Genomic DNA, 14,042 nt, shown 5'->3' with positions numbered 1-14,042 from the left:
TCTAAGTTTTTGATCTCTGGTATATTTATTTTTGATAGAATCATTTCGTGGATGAAATTTTTCTGTCTGGATATTAATGTTTACTTTTATCTACTTCTTTCACGTTCCTTCTGTTTGTTCTCATTCCCTATTCATGTATGTATTTACTTATTTACTGCCATTGCCTATTTTGCTTCAGTATGAATCCTAACTATTTTTTTCTGGTATAATGTAAAATCTAATAAGCAGTCCACATTTACATTCTTCAGTCGTTACAGAGTATCTGTTATGGGTTAATTTCTTGGAGTCAGGATCCTCCGAATGAAACTGGTTATTGGCTCCTAGGTTTCTTACAATCTAGAACATTTTTCATTACATGACTTGTTACGTGGACTAGACCAGATGTCCTGCACTTTGGGAATTGTCTAGTTATTTCTTTGTAGTATATCACTTTATTTGTTCTTCTGTCTCTTGTATATTACATGCATTACACTTGAAATTGGATCTAAAGTATCAAGTCTAGTGAAACACAGTATTATACATTAGGGGATATATTTCATAATGCATCTTATTAAAAGATAAAGTTTTCCAATGTTTTGGTATTCGTGTGTGTAAGTTCCTTAAAAGCTAGGTAGTTCTTGGTCATGCTTAAGAGTGAGACAATAAAGAGAATAGTGAAACATCTAGAAACATGTGAAAGTTGGTTTATTTTGTGCCATAGTCAATGTACTTGATCATCGGGTAGTGACTTGGTCTATTATTGGTGACATTTCTGTAGATACTAGAGATGGTATTAAACCCATTCTGTATGATCCTATTTCAGTACATTGTGGATGTAATTAGTTCCTAATTTATTGGTATGTTATTGTTATATTTGGAGAATACTTGGCTAATAAATACAGTGTTAGGTTCAATGGAACAATGAATAAGATCCAAAAATACTAGATAACTTGCTAATCAAAATTTTATCTTGCCAGTTTTATCATTAACAGTAACTCCATTGTTGCCCCTTTATGCCCACAAAGAACCCCCTTTGGTAACTCTTGGTCATTTTGAAGCTGTACGTTTAAGACTCCTAAGGAGAACTGAACAAGATAGTTGAGTACCTCACTTAAATCACAACCTATTTGTCAAACTCCTAAGGAATTTTAAATGGTAATAAATTTCTGTAAGACAATCCTGTACTGGCCCAGTCTGAGTCCAGAACAACCTTGGAGTCTAAATCCTGTCCAGACAACAACTGGTAGAAGATAACTAGTCAGCAAACATAGGGAAGAAATTCCTAATTGCCATAAAGTGGACAGATGCTTAATCTACAAATTGTGAGTTAGCTACATGAGTATGTTCTCAGAGTCATAGATGTTTTGTGTGATCAGCGACTGTTTTGGGTTTTAAGTACCCGTGATACAGGGGTTCTTTCAAGAGCAAAATTTTATTTATTTTCAATCTTTAACGCTAATGAGCATGTCCTCATTTTAACCTACCTACTGCTGTTTCACTCAAATGCCTTTTCTTTCTTCCCTGTAACAGCTGTACAGAAGATTCTGACCTTACTTGAGGCTTACACATAGCTGAATATCCATTTCTCCACTGATTCAAAGAGGTACTGTGTACTAAAACAAATGAAAAGGAAATGTGAGGTTTTATTTAGTTTCTTAACACAAACAGATAATGAACATATTACTGTTTTTAGTTAGTTAGTGCAGGGTTGTAAGATACCAGTGCAAAATTGCATGTAGTGAAATACTAAGATGAACAACTTTTAAGCTAAAAGTACATGTAATAGGATTCCTTAAAAACATTCTCAGGAAGTGACCAATTTGCTGTTTGCTCCATTTCATTTGTTTTTGAAGAGGACATAAAAGAAAAGGCTTCTCAAAGTATTCCAGATTAGTTCTTGGTTGAATATCCTCTGAAACCTGAAGTTGCCTACTCTTAAATCTGGTAATAATTTAGGAAAGGTCCACCTACCATGGTCATACATGGTCACAATAGACTAGGACTCCATGAGAGCAAGAACCAGGTTTTTTTTTTTTTTTTTTTTTGTGGTCTTTGGGACAGGGCCTCGCCATGCAGTTCAGGCTGGCCTTGAGGTCACGCCATGCAGTTCAGGCTGGTCTTGAGTTCACTTTGTAATCCAGGCTGGTCTCAGACTTGCAATGATTCTCCTGCCTCAGCCTTCCAAATGCTGCGATTACAGGCATGTGCTACCATGGGCAGCTAAGAACCAGATGTTACTTAGTGGATATTTGTTAAATTTTGTTGTTGTACCGAGATAATTTCAGAGTAAAATTATAATGTCATACTGTAAAAAAATTCGCTGCCCTACTTTGAGACAAGGTCACACTACGTAGTTCAGGCTGGACTTGAATTCAAGTAGTTGTCCTGCTTCAGTCTCCCAATTGCTGGGATTATAGGCATTTGCCACCATGCCTGGCTTCTTTCACTTTTTAAAACAATTTAACACAATTTTCAGACACTTATATCACTATACCTATTTCCTCATCTTTAAAACAGGAATAATAGCTATCTTAGGGTTATGAAGACTGAGTTAATTCCTGTATTAGAGGAATTAGTGTCTGGCATAGTAAGTGCTTAATAAATGTTAGTTTTATCATTTTGAATAGTGTCTATTTGGACCTCATATTCCAGTATTGGTGTAAAAACAGGACACCATAAATAGCAGTACAGCATTCTTTACAGTGAATATCAGTTTCAAAGATGAGTGCACAAACTCCAGAAATACTGAATAGCAGTATCATAAACTACAAGTGGATTAACTCTCTCAAGAAACAGTCGCCGGAACATTACAGGAACAAGTCTTTAAAACAACCAAAACTATAGCGGCAAGAGGCCTCTCTAGAGAAATCTTGTCAAATTATAATTATTCAGCTAAAAACACGCAGCATTAAGCTGAGTAACAGAATTGACACAATCTTGACTGGAAATCAAGATTGGGCCTGGAAGAAAAGTTTGACAACTTGAAGTAACAGTGATGGAATATACGAGGAAGAAAAGACCCCAAGTGGAGTTAACAGAATAAACGAATGGGTATCTGAAGGAAGGACAGCCAGATGTTTCCCAAAATTGTAGCAGCTCTGAACATTTAGAGAACTCATCTGAACAATGCTGAACAGAGCAAAGGAAAAAAGAAAATTCTGTCATAGAGCCCATCACAGATGGAGATACTGCGAAAGTTACCAGAGACCAGTTAAAATGATTGGAGAAAGGAGATTTCAGTTGACATAGTGAAACTCGGTGTCAGAAAACAGTGACTTAAATAGCTAGGGAAAATGGTAGGTAGAATTCCAAGATAGCCCGTGGGATTTCCCACCACCCAAAAAGATGGTAAATGGTGTTGGGGGCAGTTGGCTGGAGTAGTCCTACACATGTCTAATAGAGGGCTGGGCATGTAGCCAGTGGCAGAGCTAGTATTTTGCTGAATTTTAATCAAACCCCAGCAGATTCATCTTTCTATTATCTTGTCCAGATGGTAGATTTCATAATGGAACAGAAAAATAGCTGATGTTGAGGGGAAGGAAGAGAGAACAGCTTATGTAAAGGCCCAGGGAGTGGGACAAATCTGGGACCTGAACAGTAGCTATGTAGTGTGGAGTAAGGAAACAGGCTGAGAAAACCATGAGCAGGCAGGAGCCCTTTGGGGTCCTCATAAGAATATTCCCTCAGATGTCTTAAAGGGATAGGTATAATTAGATTTGCAGTAGTAAAAGATCACTGGCTGTAATGATTGCCAGGAAATAAAAAAAACTCGTAGTCTCTTTTGGCAGTACGTATCATTCTGTTAGGCTGAATGTTACAGTACTGAATACAGATTTGAAACATCTGACACAGTCTGCTGAGTAGAAAGGAGGGACTCTTGGTAGAGGCTCAGTCCTGTGGTTCTGTGTTCCTCCTCATCTACACATTCTTAAAATTTTTAAACACAGACTTACAGCAAACTTGGAATTTCCATGTCCCCTTTACTCAGATTCCCCCAGAAGTTAACATTTTATCACATTTGCTTTACCTCCTTCTGTACGTATTTCTGATGTGAGGCTCCTTTAGATAGATAAATGTGTATTGCTCAAAAACAATGACATTCTTTTACAAAGCCACACAGTTGTAAGAAAGTAACGCCATTAGCTAATCTGTAAACTTTGTTCAAGTTCTACCAGTTACCTATATATTTTCTTTATAGAAAACTCCAGTCACTTGTTGCATTTACTTTCCACCTCATAGTTGTGTACCTGCAAGAGTTGCACTGTTGTTTTTCATAGCCTTTAATAGTTTGGTCAGTATAGGCTCTTAAATTGGTTTGCTCTGGTACAGTATTTCCTTATGTTGAGACTTATCGTGTACTTACCCCTCTACAGTGTGACTTTTCCCTATCTGCTTGTTGTCTGAAGTCAGCAGTGTCACGGTAGATGCAAAATTTAACAGCTACTAGACTATGTCCAGACTCTGGCAAGGCACACAAGGAAGTTTGCCCTCCATGCAGTTTACTCTCCAGGAATACCAAGCTATCTGTAGACACCTGAACACATCATACCGTTTGAGGTCTTTGTGCTTGATGAATGTTTGTTTCCATTATTTAAAGGCTTGTTACACAACATGGACCAATATCATTTGAATCTCCTGGGACCTTGTCAGAAAGCAATCACAGGGCCCATTCCAGACTACAAATCAAGATCCGCAGTATCCCCCCTCAAATAACGTGCTTTTATATGCTAAAGTCTCAGAAGTACTCATACAGAATACCTCTCACGCTTATTCCTGTGTAAATCCCAAGATGGCACCTGGCATCACCAGCTTTTTGGAGTTTCTCTCCTCCTATTTCTCCTTTCACTTAGCCTTTGTTTTTTGCCTTGTCCTAAGCAGAGTTATGTACTCCCTCTTTATCGCATGATTTTTATTATACATCTGTGTTCATCGTACTGTTAGTTTATTCATGTCTACTTTTCCCTGTTGCATTATAATTTGTTTTTCTATGATTCATCTTTGATTCTTCAATACATAATAGTCTGCCTGGTACACATTGGTGTTCAAAACGTTTAGCTCTAGTTGTACTTATTTCTGTAGAAATCACTAATAGTAAAAGAAAAGTCAATGACCAGCTATTTAGGATAGATACAGAGGATAAAACCTAAGGAGATGTTACACAAAAGAATACCTTATTGATGTGCCTAACGATAGTGCAGCCTTCATCTCAAGCGTATTCCATTCTTTATTCTTTCTATTCCAGTGTGGCATGTAACATTACATTGATCCTATTACACTGATAGTATGAATTCTATGCCTGACACATTTACACTGCTTTATTTTTTTTTAAGTTAGATAAATGGAGCAACGTTAGTAGAAATAAAATCATCTAACTTCTAACACATGATATACTTTCACTTTTGCACAAACTTGCAATTACACATAAACCTGTACATTTCATACATCATATATATTTCAAACATTAAGTCATAATTTCAATTAGGATAAAAGTACAATTTCCTTTTTATACTATAACTTCATTATTTCTGCATATGGTTGCTTTACATTCTTCTGATTAGAGACAGAATCATGTAGGTATTCCATAGCTGTTGAACGTACAGTTATCATCAAGAGCATAATGAAATTATTGCTATTAAGGCAATTCTTAATATTCATATTCATGGATACGTGTTTGCCCTTTACACAAAGTTTAGTTTCAGTGTCCCAGTGAGTAGGATTACATTATGAAAAGTTACATGAACCTAATGTATACTTCCCAATGTTTTCAGTCTGTCTTCCACTAGGCATAGCTAGTTGTTTATTGTCCTTGGTGCTTTTTTTCCCCAACTTTATACTGTGAAAAAATTTTGAATGTACACACAAAAAAGAAATTAGAATAATTAACTCCTGTGTACCTATCATTCAGTTTTAGCAAGTATCAACTGATGACCAATCTTGTTTCATCTCTGCCCCAACCAGTTTTTTTCTGTAATATTTTAAAGCAAATTCCAGAATTACTTTTTCATTTGTGTATGTCAGAGTGAACCACTAATAAACTTATAGCATATGTGTATTTATATAATCACAGTGCCTTATTACATATGACAAAGCAATAATATCTACAAGCCGGTTCATGTTCAGGTTTCTTGGGTTGTCCAAAAAATGTGTGTATATGTATAGATATGCAGCTCTTTTTCAAATAAGAATCTCAACAAGGTCCACACATTGCCTTTGGTTGAAAAAAGAAACATTCTTTCATGGTTATAATTGTATCAAATACGGCAGTAAAACATTTGTATCCCTTTTTATCACAATATTCTTTGGTAAGTTTTCATCAACTGTTAGGATTCATAAGATTGCACATCTGCTATACAATCTATTTAACCATTTCCCTATTACAATTCTTTAAGTTGTTTCTCATTTTTCATTATCACAAGAATGCTAAGATGAATGTATTTGTGAAAAGTTTGTTTCATGTTTGGTACAATTAGACTAGATTCTTGAAAATGGAAAAATTGGGTCAGAATACAGTTACCAGTTCAGTCAACATTTATTTTGAGTAGGTACAAAAGTAAACAAGATGAGAGGGTTTTTTCCCCTACAGTGATCTTATAAAAAACATACACTTTAAGTAAAGATTTTGTAATGTATCTCACAGTACTTTCCAAAAGGCTTGTATCAATTCTTAATGTTATTTGAAATATTAGAGTGCTTGTTAAGACTATAGTAAGTTTTTTTTTACTAGAATTGATCCTAATACTAAACAGGCAAAAATAGTAAACTCTGTGACATAAGTTCTCAGTAAGTGTTAGGTGTTACCATTTTCATTATGTTATCATCAGTCACATCTAGCTTTTCTTCCAAATTCAAGCACCATTTTTAATATGTAACTCTTTAATCCATCTTAAATACATTTTTTAGCATCACCCATCTTAAATTTCTTTTAGTGTTCAAGTTATAACAGTGAGATCACATTTAATGAATCATCATTTAGTGCTGCTGATTACAGATTAAAGTTGGTACTTAGAGCACGGACTGTGAACCAGATTGCTTGAGTTGAAATCATAGCTCTACCATTACTCTGCAGTGATTTGGGAAGGATGGTAACAATAGTGATCTCACAGGTTAATAAAACGCCTAAGTTAAAGCTCTTCAACAGTGCTGGCATAGGAAGAATGCATCACTGTCTTCATGTACATTTATTGACCAAGCCGCCCTTTCTATAGCAATGAGAAAAAACCACATATGTCATACAGAGACCCTTTGAGTATGTCTCAAGGCTGTTTGTATTTAACCTTAATCTGGCTTCTACCAGTACCACATTATTTTAACAGTCATAACATTTTGATGTCTGATATGTCTTCCTTTTGATCTTTTATAATTTTTGTCAATCCAGCTTCTGTCTGCGTAAACTTCAGAATAACTGTTCAAAAAGAATACCTGTGTGATTCTGATACACTATTGATAAATTAACTTGTGGAATACTGGCAGGTTACAACTCTTTCAACAAAATAAGGTATTTCTTTCCATATAGAAACATCCTCTTATGTCCCTCTGCTGACATTTTCTTCATGAAATAAGTTTAATCAGAGACATTTTGTATTTTCATTGTCACATTGTCTGACATACTTTATTCCTTACAGCTTCTATCTAATTATTTTATTTATAGAAGCAGGGTTTTTTTTCCCTCTTTGCTGTTTTAGGGATTGAAACCAGGGCTTAACTATCACAGAGCTGCACCTCCATCTCTAGTAGCTACTAATTTTTTATAATGAAACTCCAGTTCTAATAGACATTCATTGGGTCTTGATTAGTTTTTTAGCTAGTCCTTTCACCCAGAAATAATTTGTCTTAGTTTGTATGAGTTTTTGATGTCACAAAAATTTTCACTTTGCAGATAATCAAAATACATTAATGTTTTTCTTTCTTACAATTACTTCCAAGCATAGACAATCATAGATATTTTAGAGCAATCATAAATATTTCATTATAATTTCTTTTTAAGTTTTACGATACAGTTTTAATCTTAAAATTATTGGAACTAACTAGCATTCATTCTGATGCATGATATGAAATGAATACAGTATTTACAAATTTTTCTTAGAAAAATCTACCAATACTATTTATTGAATGTTTCTCCATTTCTGATACACAATTTTTTCCTAGTCATATAATAAAGTACAAACTATGTAGTCTTATTTCATGAATCTGTTTTCCTAAATACAAGCAAAATAAAATCTATACTAGTGATTAGAGCTTTGGCATGTTTCCATATGTGGCTGAGGTAGATTAAGTTTTCTAGCAATTTCTTTTATATTATTTAGTCCTCCCAGTGGCCTATGGAATTATTTTAAGGTAACCAAATCTATTAGAACTTCAAGTTAAATTGCATTAAACATGTGAACTAATAAAGCATGATATCCTTATCCATTTTACCATATAGGAATGCTTGTTTATTTGTCTTTTCTATTTATCAGTTGTATTTCATAATTTTCATCCAGTAGTTGCCATGCATTTTTTAAAGATTGCTCTTGTGTATTTTCTTTCATTTACTCATTCTTCTTTTTTTTTTTTTTTTGTTTTAGTGTTGAGGTTCAAAGTCAGGGCCTCACAAATGATACACAGCTCCTATGTATTTTCTGTGTGTGAAAAGTGACTATTAAAAATTAAGAATTTACATTTATTCTGTTAAATTTTATTTACTTAGAATGCAAAATTAAGTATGAAGGATGTAAAAGGCAGCATGAAGTACAAAATTTGTAAATGTGACATACCAGTTGATGGTGATAAGATACAGTTGCCTACAATTCGATTTGCAGAAAGATCTCCTCTTATTTCATTGTTTTTAAATAATGTTTCAAGGTGAAAATGAAGAGGCACATCTACAGAAATAAAGTTAAAAATGTTTTCAGCAAACACCATTCTATACAGTCTAATATTTTGCTTCTTTTCTATGCATACCATATAAGCTTGCAAAATAAGTAAATGCTTAAAAAGTCAGAATACTCTTTCCAGGCATGCGGGTAGCAATCCTTTGGAAGTTACCGCCTAAGTTTACTTATTAAGGAAAATCTAACAGCTGAGCAGCTTTGTGAACTTCCTAAAATAGCAGGTAGAGGAACACTCATTGTAAATACAATTCATAAATGAATGGGAACAAATGTACCCAAGAGGTCTTTAACAAAACACAGCCAAATCTGGCTGACAACTCATTTTACTACATCACCACAAAATTCATTTGAAATAATGAAATTTGCAAAAGATAACAGTATTTGGAACATTGCTATAATTCAAATGCAACCTGTTACAAAAACACCAAACTGCACATTCGCTTAGATTACAGTACTAAATGAAACTGCTTTCACAGTGATTAAAACTTCCTGGCATACTAGTTTTCATCCTTTAAATACTTAGGGAAATTCAGTTACCACATTTATATATTTTATACTGTGACAACCAGAAAGTGCAAAGATTTGCTCACATTTATTAAGTTTTTCTTTTAAGAACATACAAGCAATCTTAAAAAGCATGACTAGCTGGGTGTGATAGCACACTCCTACTTGGGAGCCTGAGGCAGGAGGATCACAACTTAAAGGCCAGCCTGGACAAATTAGGAAGAGCTTGTCTCAGGATAACTAAACAAGGGTGGGAGATGTATCTAAGTGGTACAACATTTGAACATTTGCCTAGTATGCATGAGGCCCTGAGTTCAGTACCCAGTACTGGGGATAAAAAAGCACAAATTTTAGACACCTACTCTTTCCCTAGGGCAGAGGGTGGGGGCTCATAAAGCAGTCAATACATTGAAAGTTTTGCTAATGAAAAAAATTTGTCTTTAAGAAAACGTAAACTGGGATAGATGGAAGAGTGGATTTTAGAGATGTATCTGTTGCTCAGATAATATATTTTATTGGTAAAGTCCATGTGCATGTGTGGAAAAAGTACGCGGAAAATACACTGATCCATGGTCGTCATCATGGAGTTTGTCCTAAAGGCCAGTGACAAAATGAAAATGAGACTATAAATTAAAAATTCTCTTTTAAAGTACTAAAACATTTCAGATTCAGATACATTATAATTCCTAAGCATTGTTTCTTCAGAGATACACTATTAAAAGAAGACCACTTACATCACTGTGTGAGGTAAAAGATGATCTAACCAGAGACAGTCCTTACTCCGACTGAATATAGCTTTTTTATACCCACCGGGTGACCTGTGGGCTCTCAAATATTTCATAACACACTTGGCTTTTAATACACATTTCAGTTGGCCTAAACCAGAAAGTGTACCCTGATTTATTTGTATATATACACCCTTAGCACCTACTTAGTACATTGTGTGTAAGTTAGAGAATTTTATTAAATGAATTCAAAGAACGGATGGCCCTAACTAGTGGGTAAAGAAGCTAATTCTGTTTATTAAAAAATAATATTTCCTATAATGAGCCTATAAGATGAAGGATATTCATACATTTTCGCAGGGTTATGTCTTAGGAGGAAGAATATGTATCAGCTGACAGGGTCATATCACAAGAAACAAACATGGTTTCTCTTACAAGAGACACCTAAAACATACGCCAATAAAATTACTTTTTGTTGTTAGGGTTTTTTGAGACAGGGTCTCGCTAGGTAGTTCAAGCTGGCCTTGATCTCACTATGTAGGCAGGCTGAATTCCTGTGATCCTTTTGCTTCAGCCTTCCAAATGCCAGGATTGTAGGCATGCGGCATGAAGCCTGGTTCAAGAAATAGGAAGTTTTATAAGAAAAAAAAGTTTAGGAACATACCTCAAATCAACTCCTAACAACCATGAGCTCAGTGTTATGGTTTAGATCTAAAATGGCTCTAGGATTTCCTGTTTGGGAGGTGATGGGGACGTTACAGCTGACTTGCTGTTAGGAGGCAGGACTGGTTGGAAGCAGCAGGTTTATCTCCCCAGCTCCCCTCCACCATAAAGGGGACAGCTCTCCTCTGCCCAGCCCCTTACATGGAGCCACCGAATGTGCAAGACTGAAACTTCTAGAACATGAGCCAAAATAAACCTCTCCTCTACAGTGCAGGGTTGGGTGTTCTGTCCCAGCAGTGAGAAAGGTGACTAACACACTGATTAATCTTGGATGAATACTTAATGTCTTTACACTTAGTTTTCTCATATATAAGATGAAGAGGACAACAGTATCTTCCTAGGGGTTGTGAGAATTAAATAAGAAATGTAATATGCTTAGTAGACACAGGGCCAGTGTATCCTGACACTGAATGTTAGCTGCAGTAACATTATAGTGTTTATTATTTTCTGTCTACTATGAAAGTTTTCTCACAGATGAACATAATTCCCATTCAGAATTTAAATAATGGTGTAGCTAACATGCCACTCTAATACTGTTAAGAACTAAGTTAAGATTTGGGGAAGTGGGATAGGTAGAAAAAAGTTGTATTACAAAGAGACGGTTTCTTTTTGGTTTTTCTCCAGTACCGGGAACCGAACTCATGACCTTGCGCTTGCCAGGCAGGCGCTTTTGCCGCTGAGCTAAATCCCCAGCCCCAAGAGACGGTTTCTTAACTGTGGAAACTTAAAAGATTAACACTAGCTGAAAAGGAAACAAAAGCCCATTCAAGAAATTCCCTAATACAGAGAAGAACCTGAGATAATGAAGGACAGGCATGTTTCTTTCCCTTCTAAAATACTTTAGATCCAATATAGAAAAGACTGGGAAAGTAACCCAAAAAATTAAGAACTGGAACTTTAAAACCACCTTAGTTAGCTCTGTAGGGTGTAAATGCCTCATTTACTCAGGTAATGTGTACTCTTGAGGTTCAAAAGTTGACTAAACCTGTACATAGTTTTCCTGCCACTTGAATAAATGTAATGTAGTCTATAATTATAAAATGCAGAACATTATGTGGCAGGAAAACTTCCATGTAAAGCAGTCTGTTACTACTGAGAAACATCTCAACATAGCAGGTTGCCAAAATTTTAATAAAAATCAGTAGTCTAAGAGATTAAAATCTAGTTATTTCTCAAAGCAAGTCAAATGTAACTGAAAAATTAATGTAAAAAATTAGCATCACACGTTAAATTCCTCTGTAAAAACTGCTTAGGTCAATGACAAAATGATAACTTTCATTAGATTGTATTTATAAAATTCTGTTTCACTATAGAAAGTACATATTCAGAGTTACTTAGAAATTTTTATGAGGAAGCTTACCTGATGGCAAGGATAGAACAGAATGGAAAGAGGAATCTAACTCTGAAACATGTTCTCTTAGTATCTGAGACTTTGAATTGTGTTTACAGTTCATCCCAGTTGGAGCTGACCGCAGGCAAGGCATTTCTGTGGGGTTTAAAAATGATGTTTCTTTTGAATGCAAAATCTGCAAGGAAAAAGAATGAAGACTTCAGTTTTGCTTGAAAATTAAATGTGAGGTAGTGTAACAGTGATAATTCAGTACAGAAATGTCCTGTCTTCATAAGGAACTAACCTTGGGGGAAGAGCTTTAAAATGACATAGAATAACGGCATAAGATAAACTAATCAAAAACTGGCCATATACCACATTAAGCCTGAGTAATCTCATTGTGGTTTTTCAAAAGGAAGAGCAATGTCCACGAAAGTGGACTTTTTCTCATCTTAGGAAGTCACAGTAAAGGGAAGAGAAACTAATAATATGGCAGAGCCTTCATTTATTTAAATCATATTCAAGTTCTTTTACTAAAACTTGAGTTTTCTTCTATAAAAAGACATACATATTCTCTTAAATACTTTCCTAACTTTAATGTTTGTTTCAATTGTAAAAGATTTTAAAATACAGTTTTTTTTAACATATCCCATAACTGTGCAAAACTTTATTCTAGTAGTATACTTACAGCTTCTTTTAGTTTTCTGTTATTTAAACATTACCTGCAAATAATAACAATCCAATTTCATCCAACACTAATAGTTTTATTAATTTGGGGGATTCCAATCATCAGTCAGGTAATTAACAGAAATGATCAAAGGAGATACTTTTGTTTTGCTCCTTATAACAAACATTTTATTAACTCATCAAATTTATAGTGATGTGGATTATAGGATTTGTTTTTTGGTATGTTCAGGATAAATTTAAATTTACTGAAAAAAATTTTAAGAATATATCAATCATATGCTTTTCTGAACCCATTGAAATGATTGCATGGATTTTCTTTAATCTATTAATCTGGTGAATTTCACTAAAGGATTTTTAAATGTCAGATCAAGATTGGATTATTTTTGAAGAGTCGTAAGCATTTTTATTAACTTTTTCAAATAGCAATTTGTTGGTTGAGTTTCTAGAACAGATGTTTCATATGTATCCCTACCTTGCTTTCTTTAGGATTAATTAAATATTTTGTTATAGTTTTCTTTCTTGTTAAGTTGTATTTTATGCATCCTCATATTTTTTTCCTTTTAATTGTTTGCCTCCTTAGGGATTAAAATATGAATCCTTAAGCCATTGGCTTTTACATTATAACAAACTATTCCTTTTACCAGTTCCCTCAAAATATTGGAAAGTTAGAACACTTTTACTCTGCTTACTCTCCTTTTTCTGTATCCCACACAACATCACTATTACTATTCTTGCCATCAGTATTCATGTAGACAACCTATATATTTATCCCTTTATTTCCACCCAGTTTCAAACTGAAGTCCTTTCATGTGTCAGGCAAATGTGATAACCACCACACATGTAAACTCCACCTGTCCCTTTTCACTGCACTACCTTCAATTTCCTACTCTCCAGGAGCACAACAGCATCACAATAGAATCACAGCAGAAAACCAAAAAGTCAGTCTTTCCTTGTAACAACAGAATACTACTAAAAGACTTGTGTATCTTTTTCTTCCTGAAGGTATTCTGTTGTTAAAAGTCAGCACTGTAACATAGCACTGGCTATTATGAATAGCTATTAAAACGTTTTGTCCTTTGTAAAGACAAATGAAAAGAACAATGCGTTTTTAATTTCTAATTAAATTGTAGTAATAAAAATGCATTTTTAATTTCAAAGACAGTTATTTACATAAGCACTTTTTTACCACAGGTTTTCTATAGAGAAGACAAAACAATAGGCTAA

The 14,042-nt window shown here is 34.6% G+C and overlaps 1 protein-coding gene across 1 annotated transcript in view; it reads right to left on the bottom strand.

Moving 5' to 3' along the window:
- Window positions 1-14,042, bottom strand: part of Kansl1l (KAT8 regulatory NSL complex subunit 1-like) — a 91,143-nt gene that overhangs the window by 8,243 nt on the left and 68,858 nt on the right. Inside the window, exons 7-9 of the mRNA XM_005396949.2 lie at window positions 12,162-12,327; window positions 8,733-8,840; window positions 1,464-1,592 (exon numbers count right to left, since the gene is read on the bottom strand). Coding sequence (XP_005397006.1) covers window positions 1,464-1,592; window positions 8,733-8,840; window positions 12,162-12,327 — 403 coding nt within the window. The remainder of the gene's footprint in view (window positions 1-1,463; window positions 1,593-8,732; window positions 8,841-12,161; window positions 12,328-14,042) is intronic.

This window comes from Chinchilla lanigera, unplaced genomic scaffold, assembly GCF_000276665.1.
Source record: "Chinchilla lanigera isolate Chin_1 unplaced genomic scaffold, ChiLan1.0 scaffold00056, whole genome shotgun sequence".
NCBI lineage: Eukaryota > Metazoa > Chordata > Mammalia > Rodentia > Chinchillidae > Chinchilla > Chinchilla lanigera.
This window is presented reverse-complemented; position numbering and strand designations above follow the sequence as displayed.